At 38.6% G+C, this 15,899-nt stretch overlaps 1 protein-coding gene across 1 annotated transcript; it reads right to left on the reverse strand.

Moving 5' to 3' along the window:
- Positions 1-4,127: 4,127 nt before the first annotated feature.
- glra2 (glycine receptor, alpha 2) lies at positions 4,128-13,106 on the reverse strand. The gene is made up of 9 exons (XM_054615781.1): positions 13,021-13,106; positions 12,099-12,220; positions 9,693-9,760; positions 7,911-8,134; positions 6,502-6,584; positions 6,275-6,412; positions 5,971-6,185; positions 5,028-5,177; positions 4,128-4,412 (listed from the first exon to the last, which is right to left on the reverse strand). The coding sequence occupies exons 1-9, from the start codon at positions 13,104-13,106 to the stop codon at positions 4,128-4,130; spliced, it is 1,371 nt and encodes a 456-aa protein (XP_054471756.1).
- Positions 13,107-15,899: the final 2,793 nt, after the last annotated feature.

Genomic DNA, 15,899 nt, shown 5'->3' on the forward strand with positions numbered 1-15,899 from the left:
CAGACAAATTGACAATTGATCGAGTCCTGCATCTTTTGACGTGTGTGGATGCCAGCCATCTACTGTCACTTTAGGCAATACATTGTCACCAAGAACAGTAAAATAATTGACGGAAAGTTGCTCATAAATTAATTAACTAAAAAATATTAAGAAAAAATATGTATATACATAGTGAGAGAGAGAGATACATGTTTTTTTAATTAAAAAATTAAATGCTCAAGGTAAGTGGAATTTGTAAAATGTAATTATGGTTAGATATATTTTATAATGTTTTATTACTATTAATTGATTTTGACTTGCATTTTCCTTTCATGGAGAAAATGGATTGCCATACTTTTGTATTGGATTGCCATACTTTTGTATTTAATTATATCAACAATAAGATATTTAAAGACCTAGACCTTAATCTATTGGCATTATATTCATAGTTTGAGTTATCGGTTGAAACTCAGCATTTCATGTCACACTTATATTCATATAGGACTGTTTTATTTCTATGTCTGTAATATTATGGATATACAAAAATATTTAGCATCAGAAAGTATGTTAAATTAATTTAAAAAGTGTTTAATCTAATGTGACTATTAAACACGTTAATTAGTTTGAGAGTTAATGGAGGTTCGCTGATTGTGCCTTTAATAATATGTTAAAATCTCCATAATGATGATTGATGGTGCTGAGCCATGTTTGTATTGATGGTGTGTGATGAGGGGCACTGGTCTGTTGTTTTCTCTGCAGTCCACTGATATTGATCAGGGTCAGTCCTATGGACTCTGGAACTCAGTGAGTCAACCAAACAAAGTGGGAGGCCATTGATTATATATGTACAACACAATGCATAGTGCACAGCCTACAAACAGTAGAGTAGGGTTCTGTATGCAAGGAGCTCACCATGTAAGCTAACACTCTTGTTCTAAAACAAAAAATACTTAATTTCATTGAACTGTGTTTTGTTATTTACTGAATGTCTTGTATGTGTAAGGTACTTGGCAGTAAACAGCTTCTGATTCTGATTTCAATGATTCCACATTTAAATGATTTAACATAGAAGCTCAATTGTTAGGACATCTCACCAAATATCATATAATTCAAAGTACAACAGCATTAATTGAGGTTGCCCCTTTTGCTTATCACTGTCACATTTTTATAAAAAAAAAACTTAATTATGCATAATACTACAGGCATTTAATAGTCTACACAAGATGAATAATAATTATTTAATATGGCTACTCATTTGTGTTAACTTGACATGATATTTCCAGAGGAAGAGGATCGTTTCTCAGTTGTCACGGAGATGGCTGCTTCATTTTATAATGGCCTATTGAAACATAGGTTCACCGTGATTATAGACAAAGCAAAAAAAAAAAAAAAAATGACCGTAACAAAGCTACTTTGAGCTAGGGAGGACAGATCAATACTACCAGCCTGCAGATGACTTCACACCAACTAGCAATATTTCTGTTGCTGATGTGCCACATGTACCAATTCTGGTACAGCATTCGTACAGCAGATATACCATATAATAAATGACATGGACTCAGTGTCTTTTTTGTTGTTTAAAGAGTGCCATTGAATTATAATCATCTGAATAAACTACAGAAAACAGCAGAATATGCTGCTGGTTTTAAAATTTAAAACAATAGAAATAAATGTTTAATTTAGTGTAGTGTTCATGTTCAGGCATACGAGACTCACTTTTGGCAAAATCATGCTCCAGTGTTCTCAACTCCATTAATTTCCTGCTTTTCACTCACACTGGCCTTCTCAATTGCTGTGCTGTTGCTATGGCAACGCTCATTTCTTGCCTCTCTCTCCGACCTCACAAAGCAGCTTCCCTAAACCTTAATGAATGATGGAAAGTTGTTTTCCCTCTTAAACAAAATCATAAGCTGCAAATTATTTTCCTTTCATAAGCTGTTATACTGAACTTGATTGCATAAAGGCTGTTGCATCCCTGCATATTCTAACTGCAATCATAATGGGCAGCGATGTAAGGCTGTGTCGGTGAAATGGATGGTATTTCCATGCTAGGATTAGTATTATTGATTAATTTATAATCCCTGTGTGTTGTGCATTAAAATAGTAGTTAGATTAGTCACGCACCTTCTCAAAAAACCTACCATAGGCAATGTATTATTCGTCTAAATCAATATAAGATTGATAGATCATGGCATTACCCACATTATGAGAATGAATAGCATTAGGATGATATAATTACACTCTTGTCTCTTTAAGAATGATATATTTGGGTTATTCAGATATTTTGTCTGAGTTTACGTGCAATTATAACAGGTGGAAACAGTTCAAGAAGCATCTTTATTATAAATACCAATTGTCCTCTTTTGTCTGTGAATACTTATAAAATATTTTCCATTCAATTTATAACCACAGCGTATTTAATCTCAAAATTGCAGTGTGAAGACCATTACTATGCATTAATAGAAACCCGCTGTCAGATCATATCTGTGTCACTCCAGGCCACCCAGCGATCCATGGCGTGTGTCATCATCCTGACTTATTGGCTCAGTGAGGAGACTGTGTTTGTCGTTTTCTTTGATCTGATCTTCAAGCAGGGCGCTAAAAGCCTTTCCAAGTGCTTGTACCTTATATTGTATTTTCTTCTTCTGAGTCTTCCATCTATTCATTTCTTACATGCAAATAAATCATATATGGTGTAATTGCATCAACAAAGGCATTATAATATAAAACAAAGCCTCTAACCTTCTATGGCATGACAGAAGAAGTGAAAATAAAGTAAAGTTGGTGCATTTAATTTTATTTATGTAACGACCAGTAAATAAGCTTTTTTATTTTCGTGAATAGCATTCAAGAAAGGAGTTCTTCACCACAGTATATCAGGAGTGCAAGGACCACTATCTGCTCTGTACCATGAATGTTATGCAGTTCTGTCCTTCACTGTCAAATCCATCTAAAAACATATGTCATATTCCAGCAACAAACACGCCAAGTGAAGGGAAACAGGCCACAGCGGAGGTTGAAGAAGTATACAGAAAGCTACTTTTTTTAATAAACATAACCTTTCCTCCATTACAATAAATATTTCATCACACTAAATCTACAAAAAAACATAGGCTCAAACTCTAAAACCATACCTAAGATACCTGGAGTATTTACCTGGAATATAAATGAATTCATGTGGATATGGACATATGACAATATTAAGTAATGCAGTGCGTGTTCACAGTTTGTAGGCTTACCTATATACTTGGCCATTATACTTTTATGAACATAGCCTGTGAAATATATGACAGTTAGTTAAAATTATTTAGGAATGGAAAAGAAAAATTGTGACTTCTTTTTTTTTTACATTGGAATACACTTACATTGATTTTAAGTGACATCCCATGTCTAAGAATATCATTTATAACACACCAAACAACAAGTGGATGTCTGGCAACAGGTAGAAAAGATCAAACACTGCATTCGGCTCTGATAGACCACTGAAAAAATAGAGAATCACAGCACTTCATCTCTCCAAATCTTTGATATCTAAGGCCTCAGGTATTTCATAAAAATGCAGTATCCAATTCCCGATTTCAGATTTTCATCTGCTTTATTCATGCTCATGCCTGAAACGTGTGCTGCTGCCTATTGTCTGACGGGTGTGTCTGTGTGTGCTTTCTGCCTGTACGTTATGCTGCTTTATTTTGTATAAACAGAGAGGAAGTGCCATGACAATAGTACAATATAAAACAGTCCTAAACATCCTTAAGAAATACCCTTTTTTTACAATCACAAAAAGTGTTTGAGGGTCTAATTAAGCTACGTTACAGTTACAAATCCATGGAATGTTTCTTTGTTCCTTGTACAGATGCCAAGGCAAAATTGATTAGGAAAGAATTGGTCCATCTTTAAACCATTTTTCCAGATTTGTCAGGAAATATTATGCAGCAGTTCAATAACAACAACAAAACCATCAGTGTTTCAAGGACTGTTCGCAATATCCGAACACGGACATTACTGTATGATGCACGGACATTATACATTATCCCTGAAAGAACATCACCATCATCACCACCATGGTTCCTCTCAATGCACAGTCTCACTGTGCTTTCGAAGCATTTCTCAATCTGAGAAATGAAAAAATAAATGTTGTTTGTCCAGGGTTAAGTCTTTTGGTGGATGTCCTCATACCTGATGATCTTGTAGGTGACCCAATAGAAGACATTGAAGATGAGGAATGCCAGAGGAAAGGCTGCCCTGGAGATGGTGTCTATCCTCTTCGCTCTGTCCACAAACTTCTTCTTCATCATGTCGATGTCCTTGGGGACTGATGGTGGAGGATTGGCAGCTGGAGCAGCGTTCTTAACAGCTGAGCCATCCTTCGTTGGCAGACACTGGCTCATATTGTAGCCAGCAAAATTAAAGCGGCCTTCACGCATATCATCGTCCTGAAAAAAGAATGCATTTGTGGACAGAATGAACTTACTTGGTCTTTTTTACTGGCCGCTGGCTCATTGTTGCTGTTAGCAATGTGAACAATAATCATGACATAACAGTTTTAAATGAAAGAAAGATAACCTGATGTACTTTAATAATAATCCACTTTGAGCTGCTTAGAGAATGAACCTTGATAACCTATTTATATTACATCAATATTCCAACCAGAAGCTGCCATGCTAGCAGCTCTGTAAGGCCAAAGTTAGCAAAAGCGATGCTTTGAGCTAAAAGCACCAGCATGCTTCAACACTCACAATGAACATGCTAACATGGGAATGTAGCAGATGTAATGCAGATATGGAAACATCTCAATGAAAATGACAAAGGGCAACCTCATGGTGGCCATGCCATGGCTGAGTTATTTGGATACATATTTTGGGACCCTGTGCCAAATTTGTCAAATTACAAAAAAGTAATTAGGATTCATCCTCTGGCTACCATGAACGCCTGTACAAAATTCCAGTCAGGACCAAAGTGGTGCAGCCAGCAGATGGATGTTTCCATCGGCCCTCAGCTTAAGTGGCTAAAAAGTTTGATAACCAAATGCAAACCTTAAAAAGACTTACCTTGTGATTCCTCCTTTGTCTTCGCCTCAGGCGAAGGAACTCTTTCTGTTGCCTGGAGACAAAATTAACCCCAGCATATTCTAGCAATGCAGAAAATACAAAGAGCAGACACACAGCCATCCAGATATCGATGGCTTTCACGTAAGAGACCTGGAAGAGAAAACATATTTTTTTTTGTCAGATCCTCCAGGGTGACAAAAGCATGATTTCATGCTTTGACTTCAAATATTGGTAGATTTGTTTTGTTTTTACCTTTCTGTATTCATCCTAGATCTGTAAGATCTACCCAGTTTGTCTTTATTTTTTCTCCCTTTATCTTGCTCATTATGTCAGTTAACCAAGATTTCTAAATTACTGTAATTATAGGTAATGTTTGTTAACAAGTGTATCAGATCTGCCAGTAATATCAGTGATTGCATGGCCATAAATAGAGGGAAATAATTGCTTCCTTCTTTAACCAATAGGAAGAGAACTGTATTATTAGTATGTAACTCTAGCACTGTTTTTGATATGTTTATTTTGAGAAAGGAAGGCTGAAGCTGGCATTCTTTACTGTTCATCATTGTGAACAACTAACTCCATGACAGTGATTAGCATGTGGAAGAAACAACTCAACAATGCTTTTTCAGGACAGTTAAGGCATATTAAGTTATTATTAAGTTAATCTGAGCTCTCAAAGGCTTTTGTTTAAATATTTATCAGCATGCGTGTCTTTTATGTGAGAATCTCTGACGTGGCCGAGGCCTTCGGTGCTCAGGTGCATATTGCTGAGTGGAGAGTAATTGATCATCAAGATGTGTCTCTGTTTGCCTGTAGTCCCCTGTAGTCCCCCCCCAGATGTTTCTTAATATTTTCCAACTTAGAGGTTTTTATGTGATTTTACAGGTTTTTTAGACCTGCAAATTCAAAACGTATGCCAATGGGTTAACTAAAAGAGGTTCACCTTTGGAAGAGAAGCTCTTGAGCCGGAGCTTTGGGTGGTCATGGTCAGCACAGTAGTGATGCCCAGAGCCACTCTGGCTGGAGCAGCGTCCATATTGATCCAAAATGACACCCATGAGAGGATGACAATGAGAAGGGAAGGAATGTACATCTGGATCAGGTAGTACCCCATCTGTCTCTCCAGATGAAACTTTACTTCTATACAGGTGAATTTACCTGAAACACAAAAACAATTCAGTTACCGGACCAGGAGAGATAATGGTATAATACCAGCATAATGGTTGTGTGCGTGTGTGTCCTCTGACCAGTGTTGTAGTGTTTTGTGCAGTAGCCCAGCTCCTTCTCTTCCCTCATAATGAATTGAGGCAGCGTGAGCCCGTCTGACACCTGCACTGCCCCGTTCTCCAGCCACTCAAAGATCAAGTCATTCATGGTGTAGCCGACTAGTAAGAGAAAAGAATAGCTGAATCGATATCTGGATATGCGAGCGTAGAAAGCGCTGGGAGAAAACTGAGACAAAGGCTATGCTTACAACTTTCCAGTTGCATGGTACAAGTTTGGACATCCATTGGAAAGTTTTTCAGATCCATCGGGCAGGACAGAATGAGAGTCAACCTATGATGCGAGACAAAGTCACAAAATAAGATGCAGTGAACACATCAATGAATATGTTTGATTTTTTAATCTTGAACTCGTGGAACATGAATTGAAAATAATTTGCTTGGCACTTTTTTTTGGCAATCTTTCTCTTCTGTGCCTCTTTCTCCTGTGCGACAGCCTCTGACATATTATGTAGGATTCCCTTCAGCAGGTTCCTATCACACTTTCATTATTGCAACTTACTGTCTCTGTCATTTTTCTCATGAATGCAGAGAGTGGCTGACCACCTTTCATCTCTCCCGTTGACACACTGCGCTTCCACACCTGAGCCTCTCTAGATGGACTCAGAATTGATCTGCTTCATATTGCATCATTGCAAAAAGAATTGAATGCTGCATGCAATTGAAGTTGTATCGAAATTAAATGAAACATATTTTCATATCTTGTACTGAGTTTTGCTCAAATGTTTGGGCTGATGGGCCTTTAACATCTGTTCTTGCCTGCATGTTGCAGAGTCTTTCACAATGCTTTTTATGTAATACAAAAATCCTGATTGCGGAGAGACCAAGATAAAGTAGGATTCCCATTTTTATATTCGCTTTGGATTCTTAACTATTTCCCTGAGATTAATTTACCATCTTTCAATCAGTATTCTTTTGTCCGAAATCTACATCATATACGGGGATGCACTGTACTTCAGTGAATTATGCCATTTCAAAGGAGTGGTTATAATGAGATACAATCCATTTGAAACTGTATCTTTTAGATTGACATTCTTTGATGTTTGAGAGGAAATATATGAAAAGCAATGAGTGAACATGTCCTGGGGTGAGCTATGCATCAGAGCATTTGGTTCTCTGCCGTATCATTTTTTTCATTATTCCAACCTCAGCTGCAGACCTACAATGCCAAATGCTGTAAACTAGGGCTTCATCTAACAATTATTTTGGTTATGAGCTAATCTGCTGATTATTTTCTCAAATAATCACTTGACCCCTATACCACCAGCAGTGAAAAATACTAGAGCCCAGTGGGATGTCTTGTAAAATATGTGGTTTTGTCTTTCTAACAGTTTAAAACCCAAAGACTTACCATTTATTAATTAAGAAGAAAACACAGATATATCTACATTTGAATTTTCTTTTTTCAAATTTTCTTTTTTCATTATTACATTTTTCTTAGCTAATTAACAGATTATCAAAATAGATGCACATTCATTTTCTGTTAATCAACCATCACATAATCAACTGAACGGTTCAGCTCTAGTTTAACGCTCCATCATTAGTTCTTGAGTCATTTTTTATTCTGTTGTTGTTTATAACAACACACACAACACTTCACCTGATACTGTAGAGGACAGTCCCATCCTTGAAGATCCGCAGCAGCTTGTTGTCTGTGGTGACATCATGGAAGTTGGCCCCTTTCTCATTGGCAAAGAAGAGGTCGGGCTTCCATATGGAGTCCAACATGGATGGGTCCAGGTCGAGGGAGGAATCTGGGTATTTGCTATACGCCAGCCGAGGGTCATTCCACTTCTGCCGCAGGAAGATGTTCACTCTGTAATCCTGCAGAGATGACAAGCGACTTTTCATATTTTGTAATCCAGTGATTGGGGTTATAAGAAAGCAGTCAGCGGTATCGTCTTTAATTATTATATATCCACCTTTTGATGAGGTAAAATAGAATACTTGAATCTTCATGATTATTCTAATGTACAAAAATGCAATAATCATAGACAAAATTATAATAATAGCAAGAATCTATACCAATTGTAACATCTAAATGTTCACATGTATTATCTTGAATGGTAGAATGTAACTGAGTACATTTTCTCTCAGGTACTGTACTTAAGTACTATTCTGAGGTATTTGAACATCACTTGAGTATTTCCATATATTGGTACTTAATATTTCTACTTTACCATATTTCAGTTGGATATATTTTACTCCACTAAATAAAGCAGCTAAAATTATCTCAACTTTGACCAACTTTATCATTAAAATGCTCTGAATGCATATAAAAAAGTAATGCAATTATACAAAATATACAATAATGCTCTGGAAGGTCACATGTGCATAATGAGTAGTCTACTGAAACTTTAAGTACATTTTGCTGCAAATACTTCTTTACTTTTTACTTTACATTGTCAAATTCACCTAATTACAACTGTTGTGATAATACAAAACATAAAAAAGTCCTTGGATATTGATAACAACACATGATAGATAACGAAATGGATGAGGAACAAAACAAATAGGTGTCTTTAATCTTAAATATTATACTCACGTTTGAAAATTACTTATTGTTGAAAGTTCCATTTGCAAAACACAACTTTTCCTATTAACCATAATTATGTAAGAGCCATTATAGAAGGTAATGGTGGATTTATAAGATGAAGTGGCTGATGAGGAAAACTCTGACAGTGCACTTAGTATCAGTTAGTGTCACAAAGCTCAGTTGCTCAGAGTAATTGATATGTCATGATGATGAGAGGCCCTTATGTTGTTTGACATTTCATCAGAATATTGGCGGTTCCAAATATTTGCATGCGTGTCTAAAGCTGTGTAATTCCCTTGCAATCTTATGAGCTTCTGCTCCTGCGCAAATTAACATGCCTCATTCACAATCTAAGTAGTTTTTATCACTCATTATGAACCCCTTTGATCGTGATGAGTTTCGATGCAGCCTCGCAGGTTTTTATATTTTTACCCCCTAAGCAGCTGGATGCCTTCACACATCACAGATTGTAGATCAGCTTGTTTGAAAGCCTGAGCCCCGCCACCCACCTCTATTGGCTGTACTTTAAGTGACTTACTGGTTGGGATTTATTCTATAAATTATTGAGCCTGGACTAACACATGTATAAGGGGCATCATGGTAGAGGAAACAAACACTTGCTTGGATAGCCAAGGAATACATTTTGCATCTTTAATGTCTGTTTTTACCCAATGGAACCGCCAATAGACTCTTTTTAATGGCAAAAACAAAGTATTCCGGCAGGGGAATACGCAGCAATGATAAATGTTTAAAACAAGGTAGATTAGGTAAAGAAACAAGATGATTAAGTCTTAACTATTGAGCAAGGGTCAGGACTTTAGAACACGTGCATAATGCTCAACTCACCATTGTAGTTTCTGCTATAGAACCAAAGCTGTTGATAAATATGTTGCAGGTAACATTAACTGGTGGACCTGCAGGTTGAGGGATAGATAACACATTGTGCAGAAATCAGCCAAAAGTGCCAGAGGAACAGAGTTGTCTCTGTGACAGAGCCGAAACTGTTGATAAAAATATTGCATGTAACGTTTACGGGGAGACCTGTGAAACGGAATGACAATGACATGACAGGAAAAGAAAGGCCTTTAACCACATCATCAACGACGTCTGGGTTTGGAGCAGCGAAGAGGTTTCATCAGGGAATTTGGGTCCGTTGGTTCACAAGCTGCTGTTTCACTATGTGTGTCCACATGCATTACCAACAAGCACCAGTTTTTTTTTTCTTCTTTTAAAGGAGCTGCAGGAGTGAATGGTGACAGATCGAATGCTTCGTTAAACCAGAGGCAAAAGATCACATATAGTAACATAAATATTGCTGAATAATATTAGAATGCTGTTGTACTAAATTAAATTAAATAATTGCTAATTGTGTCAGCTTGTTACTATCTGTATAATTATGCAGTGATCCTTTTTGTGGTGATCTTTTGTGGTTAACACACTGTGAACTCGTTTTTTACATCCTGTCTTTCAGGAATTCAGCAGAGGATACATGCACACAAAGACAAATGCATGCACCAGTGCATGCACACAAACAAACAGCAATTGAATACTGCAATGATTAGCCAAATAATTGATTAGTCGATTAACAGGAAATTGACCTGAAACTATTTTGATAGTCGCTTAATCGTTTAGGTGATTTTGAAACAAAGTTATTCTAAATTGGGAATATTTTCCTAATCTTCTATAATATATCACAAAATATCTTTGCCATCTGAACTTTTGGGAGGAAAAGACAAGCAATTTAAATTCTTCTGAATGTATCAAACAATTAATCAATGAATCAAGAAAGTAATTTGTAGGTTATCCATGAATTTACTCGTCAGTTGCAGCCGTACAGTAATCTGTTAGTTCCAGTATCAAATCAGAGCATTTTCCGTCCAACACTGTGAGCAGTACCCAGCATGCTTTAATGAGCAAAGTCCTTCTTGTGGCCCAAACTGACATCCTTTTGCAAGGCTTGGCAGGTTTAAAGTCACGGCAAATCTCTTTTCCCTATCTGATAAGAGAAGTTGTAAGCCCTTCATAGTGCCCTTCCCCTGTGCTTTCCTCATCAATATTGCATGGCACTTGGTATTAATATTTGCTTCAGTTTGTTGTCAGGTAGCTACATTTAACAGCAGTAGCAGAAAAATAAAGCACTACCTCTTCACAACAATCTCAGCCAGGAAATCTAGGTCAGCCTTCAGAAATACAGTTCAACACTCTCTTCAAAGTATGACTAGCAGGTTTGCATCCCAAATCATCTGTTTACATCGCAGTGGGATTCAGGCAATACTGTTTGTTTTCTAGCTATGAGATGATGGATTGTAAAACACTGAGAGAATACAAATACAACCAGCAACATGAATATGCTTAAGCCTTTTAATCCATGTGTGCTCATCCTCTCTTCATTAGCTAGAAATAGTTGCTTTCACTTCATCCCTCCCCTGAAAATGCCAGCCGGTATTAAACAGGCTGTTCTCCTCCCATCTTATGTCCATTCCAGCAATCTTGTCAACATCTTTCTTTTTCTTTTACCAGTTGGAGAGGAAATATCTGGGCCATGTGTTCCTGAATCCTGCTCATCAAACCCCGTGCTACACTGTCTTGGCTGCTGCGATAACTCCCCAACCAACAAATCCCGGTCCACCTGACCCAGCTTGGAGTGGGCCTGAGCCCCCAGCGGGTCGGCCTCTCCTAACTCAGCTCCGTTCCAGTGACAGATGCTGTGTCTGTCCCCAGCATCACGGCATCAACAGCAGAGGAAGTCAGTAGCCTGTATACTTGCCACGGGGGCATCAACCATCACTTGGCCTGTCATGGTGGCATCCCTGTCTGCAACTGTGACCGTGATATTTACAAGCCTTTTTTTTTGATTTCCAAATTATGACTTAATGGGGATGCAGATTCTTTCTGACATGGTTTTACCAAATGAAAACAAGTGTGTGATGTTACAATGAGGGGTTAGTTGATGATTCAATTCAAGCCAGGACAACGATGTTACTGTCAAATGAAGTGATTGATTGTTCTTATCAGAGGACTGGCAGCACGGTATCTTAGCATCAGATAACAGTCAATTGATCTCCAGATAAGTAATTACGTCAAAGTCTTGTGTGTTTAGGGGTTAGGTGAGTACTTTATTCTGCAGAAGTACTCTACTGTGTTCATCACACATTCTGTGTTTATGTATTTTTGTTTGTTGTAAAGGTGAGACTTTGTGTATAGTGAGGTGTGTGAACATATCTGAAAGACAGAGACAATTAAAAAACAAACCTTTAAAATTCGGTCTTATCCTTGCATCATACCCGGACGTGCGACCCATGAGTGAGTCTAGAAAGTCTGATGGAGACATGTTGGAGGATGATCTGGAATCGTGCTCCTTGGCATCCACAACTCTGTAACACACACACACACACACACACACACACACACACACACACACACACACACACACACACACACACACACAGAGAGAGAGAGAGAGAGAGAGAGAGAGAGAGAGAGAGAGAGAGAGAGAGAGAGAAAGAGAGAGAGAGAGAGTCAGAAAAAAATCACATTATCAGACAGAAGTCCCAGCTGAAAACCAGGAGTTAAACCTTATCTGCCGCCTAACAGCTGCCTGGGTGTGATGGGCAAGCACAGGGAAACTAGAAAATGCGTTTAGGAGAACACACGTATCAGACGAATCTTGCGTGATTTCGACATCGTGGGCATTTCACGAGAAAGAGCTATATTTGTGTCACATCATGCAAGGCAACTGCACAGATATCACAGCATGCTTTAATTTCATATAAAACATTGTAGGGATGTTGTTATTGTGTCTCAAGAGAATAAATGATAATACTACTACGTGCGTTAATATGACAAGAAAGTCATTGTACTTCAGGTAACAACAAAAAAATATATCATGATGACACATTTTTTACGCATAGGCTATCATAGGGATCATATGGCGGTCGAAAAACAATTCAAACAGTTGAGAATTCAGAGCAACTTTAGTTAATCCTAATCAAAGCCGCTCTTTAGCAATTACAAACTTAGTCTGTGCAGAAAGAAGTCTCTGCCCATCTCATGTTGTTTCTTTAATTACGCCTATTACCTGACTGCATTATTTGATTATCGAAAATTGAGAAGGGAGAAATAATTAGTTTTCAGTCTATACAATAATATATATTAAGTAAATTGATTAGCCTACCTGAAGTTGTTTGTCTCCATGAAATATGTAAATAAAGCTGCCAAAACCTTAATAAAGGAGCGATTCATTCCTAGTGGGTTTCCCATGTGCTCACTTTTTTATTTCTTCCATGTGTTTACATTGGTCAAACACATAATCCAAATAGGGGTATCGCTTTCTTCCTGACCAAGTCGTGGGTGTTTGGGTGTTCTTGTGTCATAGAAGAATACGGGAGACATTCCTCAACGCAGCCACAGATCATAGTTTAGTTTCACGAAATTCTGACTCCCAAAAACACATTTCTCGAAGCGGAGGTGTGGAGAAACATCAGTCCCGTGTTCGGACGCCGAGAGGGTGAAACTCCAAAAACGCATCGCCTGGAAGCTCACATCTCAGAGTGCGCGCTGTGAGGACAACCCCGCTGGCCCGTGTTGTTACTTGTGAAGTGAAATCTTTCGCAGGTGGAGGACCGTCCTCTGTTGAGGAATGGGAGTGGAACGCCTTTTCTCATTTCAGCACTTGGACAGCTCCAATACGCGCAAGCGCAAGACTTAAAAGTGGTGGACGTGAGTTGGATTTCAATAAGTCCAATATACAAGGGAGCTAATCATCAGAAAGACATTCAAACATTGTCTTCGGTGTGTGTTACATAACGGCAGGTGTCAGTTTTAAATGTTTGAGCTTTCGTCTCACGGGAGCGCGCCCAGCTGCGCATCATGGATCAACTGTCTTAGGATCCGTGTTTCCCAGTGGTGTAATTAAGTACAAGCAATTACATGGATAATGTAGGGAGTCTAATGTAAATCTTCATCTTCTAGTAAAATCATGACTTGAAACATGCACTTTTAATGACGTACAATTAGTCAGGGATGCAAATCAGAAGAAGAAAAAAAGAGATTCATAATATGGGTGTACAACAGAATATAACATACAGTTTGACTGGGTTACTCTGACATCATCCTTGGCTGTATATGTGCCTTTTTTTTTGTTGTTGCTCCTGTCCTTGTCTGTTTAGAGCAACCTACATCTTCACAGAGATATAAAAAGTGTAAACAAAGGACGCACAAGCGAGAAACCGCTGGGAGAGTATTTGGTACCCTGGTTGCCCTGGAAACAGATTTCCGAGGCATCATTGGAAATTCTGAAAGGTTGGCCTCCCAGAGCGAGACAGAAGAGAGCTGACTGACAGACAGAGAAACAGACAGAGACGGTAAGAAAAATACTATGGGTTGGCTTAAGGGTGGAGGAACTGAGGTTTAGTAGGCCACCACACAGATCTAGTAATCATTATTCAATCGGCCTTATGTTAGCTTTAGGTATTGATACAGAGGCTGCATGGGAAACCTGGCAGTGTGAGGATGTGAGTGGGCTGTGAGGCTTCGTGGACCACAGGCATGAATGACTCATTCCAAATGAACACACAGGCATGTGCTGTGGAAGAAACAGCTAAACTTAGTGAGGTTAAAAAAAAAAGGTATTTCATTCACATCAAGCCAACCACAGGCATGATATTGTGAGATGACTCTCAGCACATCACATGTCTCAACGTTGTGGCGTCCTCTGGGCCACATTACGCTGTAGTCTGACACTCGGTTACTGACCAGTGTCCTGATAATCTCAGCCAGTTTTAGCCGGAGAAGCAGTCCTCGAGTTCTCCTCCTCTTTTAATGCTGACGTCCAAATTACAAGTGTCGTGTTGCATGTCATGGTTGGGGATGTATGGCTTGCTCTGGTCTGGGGATTTAACATCAGTGTGTCATCAGAGGTCTTGCGCAGCAGCGTGTTTGACGCGATAAATACTGAATGCCTTGTATGTATTATTCACCAACAGGGACATGTACTGCATGGCCGTATTTTGTTTTTTAATCACAACAGGAAACAAACAGACTTTGCAAGTATCATGATGAGCAGCACATCATCAATGTGGATGACTCCAATGTCATTGTGCCTGATCTTAGTCCAGAATAACATCTATAAATCAGATATTTTGTGAAGTCACTTTAATGAATACATTTCCTACTGGTTAAGGGCCAACATTCTATCTTTGTACTCAAGTCATTTATTTCCCATCTCTGAGACAGCTGCAGTTGGCTTGTCTGTGTAATGACGACCAACCAGAGCTTCAGTTGGCCATTAGCTTCCATAAGGAAAGGCTTTGGGGCCAGGTGGGTCACATAATTAAAGGAGAACATGTCAAATCTGCGTTGCATTAGAGGGGAGAGAGAGATGTAGTGTGCCTCGCTGGGTGTGTGTGTGAAAGGAGAGAATAAAACAGAACAGTTCTATAGACTACACTGTCTGTCTGTCTCATTTATCCAGCAGTTTCCTCACAGCCATTAAAATTACAGGCTTAAGACGATATCTTAAAGCTGCCCACACACACCAAAGATTGGTCGCTACCGCCTGTTATTCTGCGGGGAATGAAGGGTTTTGCATTATCTGGTTTATGGCGTTGTCTGAAAGGATTTGCAGCAAAATCTATAGCTTTAAAATATAATATTACAACCCTAAATAATACACATAAAAGATTAAAAACACTGTTATATTACTACTACTACTCTAATATTTCCATCTTTATTCGTACAGAGAATTGTTTTTAAGATAAGTAAGGTTGAATAAGTAACCAGTTGGATGCTCCATGTAGTCTGGGTATGTTGATGCCATTGATCCGCGTCAATAACTGAAGAGTTGTAGACCGGCTGGAGATCTCACCTGGAAACAAAAAGCAGGCTTTATCGCCCAATGCTCATGTGCACTGGACCGGAGACAATTGAGAGCTGCAAAGTATCAATTGCTCCATCGATTCCTTGTATCTTTATCCCCCTTAATGACTTTTTCGCTCTATAATTCATCTCATGGAGCTGATCCGGGGCCTAGCAGGGATACAGAGAAGCAACTTG

The sequence above is a fragment of the Anoplopoma fimbria genome, chromosome 16 (assembly GCF_027596085.1).
Source record: "Anoplopoma fimbria isolate UVic2021 breed Golden Eagle Sablefish chromosome 16, Afim_UVic_2022, whole genome shotgun sequence".
Classification (NCBI taxonomy): Eukaryota; Metazoa; Chordata; class Actinopteri; order Perciformes; family Anoplopomatidae; genus Anoplopoma; species Anoplopoma fimbria.

Excerpts from the sequence above, each read along its gene's own strand:
- glra2 (XM_054615781.1), bottom strand. The coding sequence starts at position 13,106 with ATGGGAAACCCACTAGGAATGAATCGCTCCTTTATTAAGGTTTTGGCA. Across the intron at positions 8,135-9,692 it reads CTATAGCAGAAACTACAATG|GATTACAGAGTGAACATCTT; the intron begins GTGAGTTGAGCA and ends TCATCTCTGCAG. Across the intron at positions 6,413-6,501 it reads TACCATGCAACTGGAAAGTT|TCGGCTACACCATGAATGAC; the intron begins GTAAGCATAGCC and ends TTCTCTTACTAG.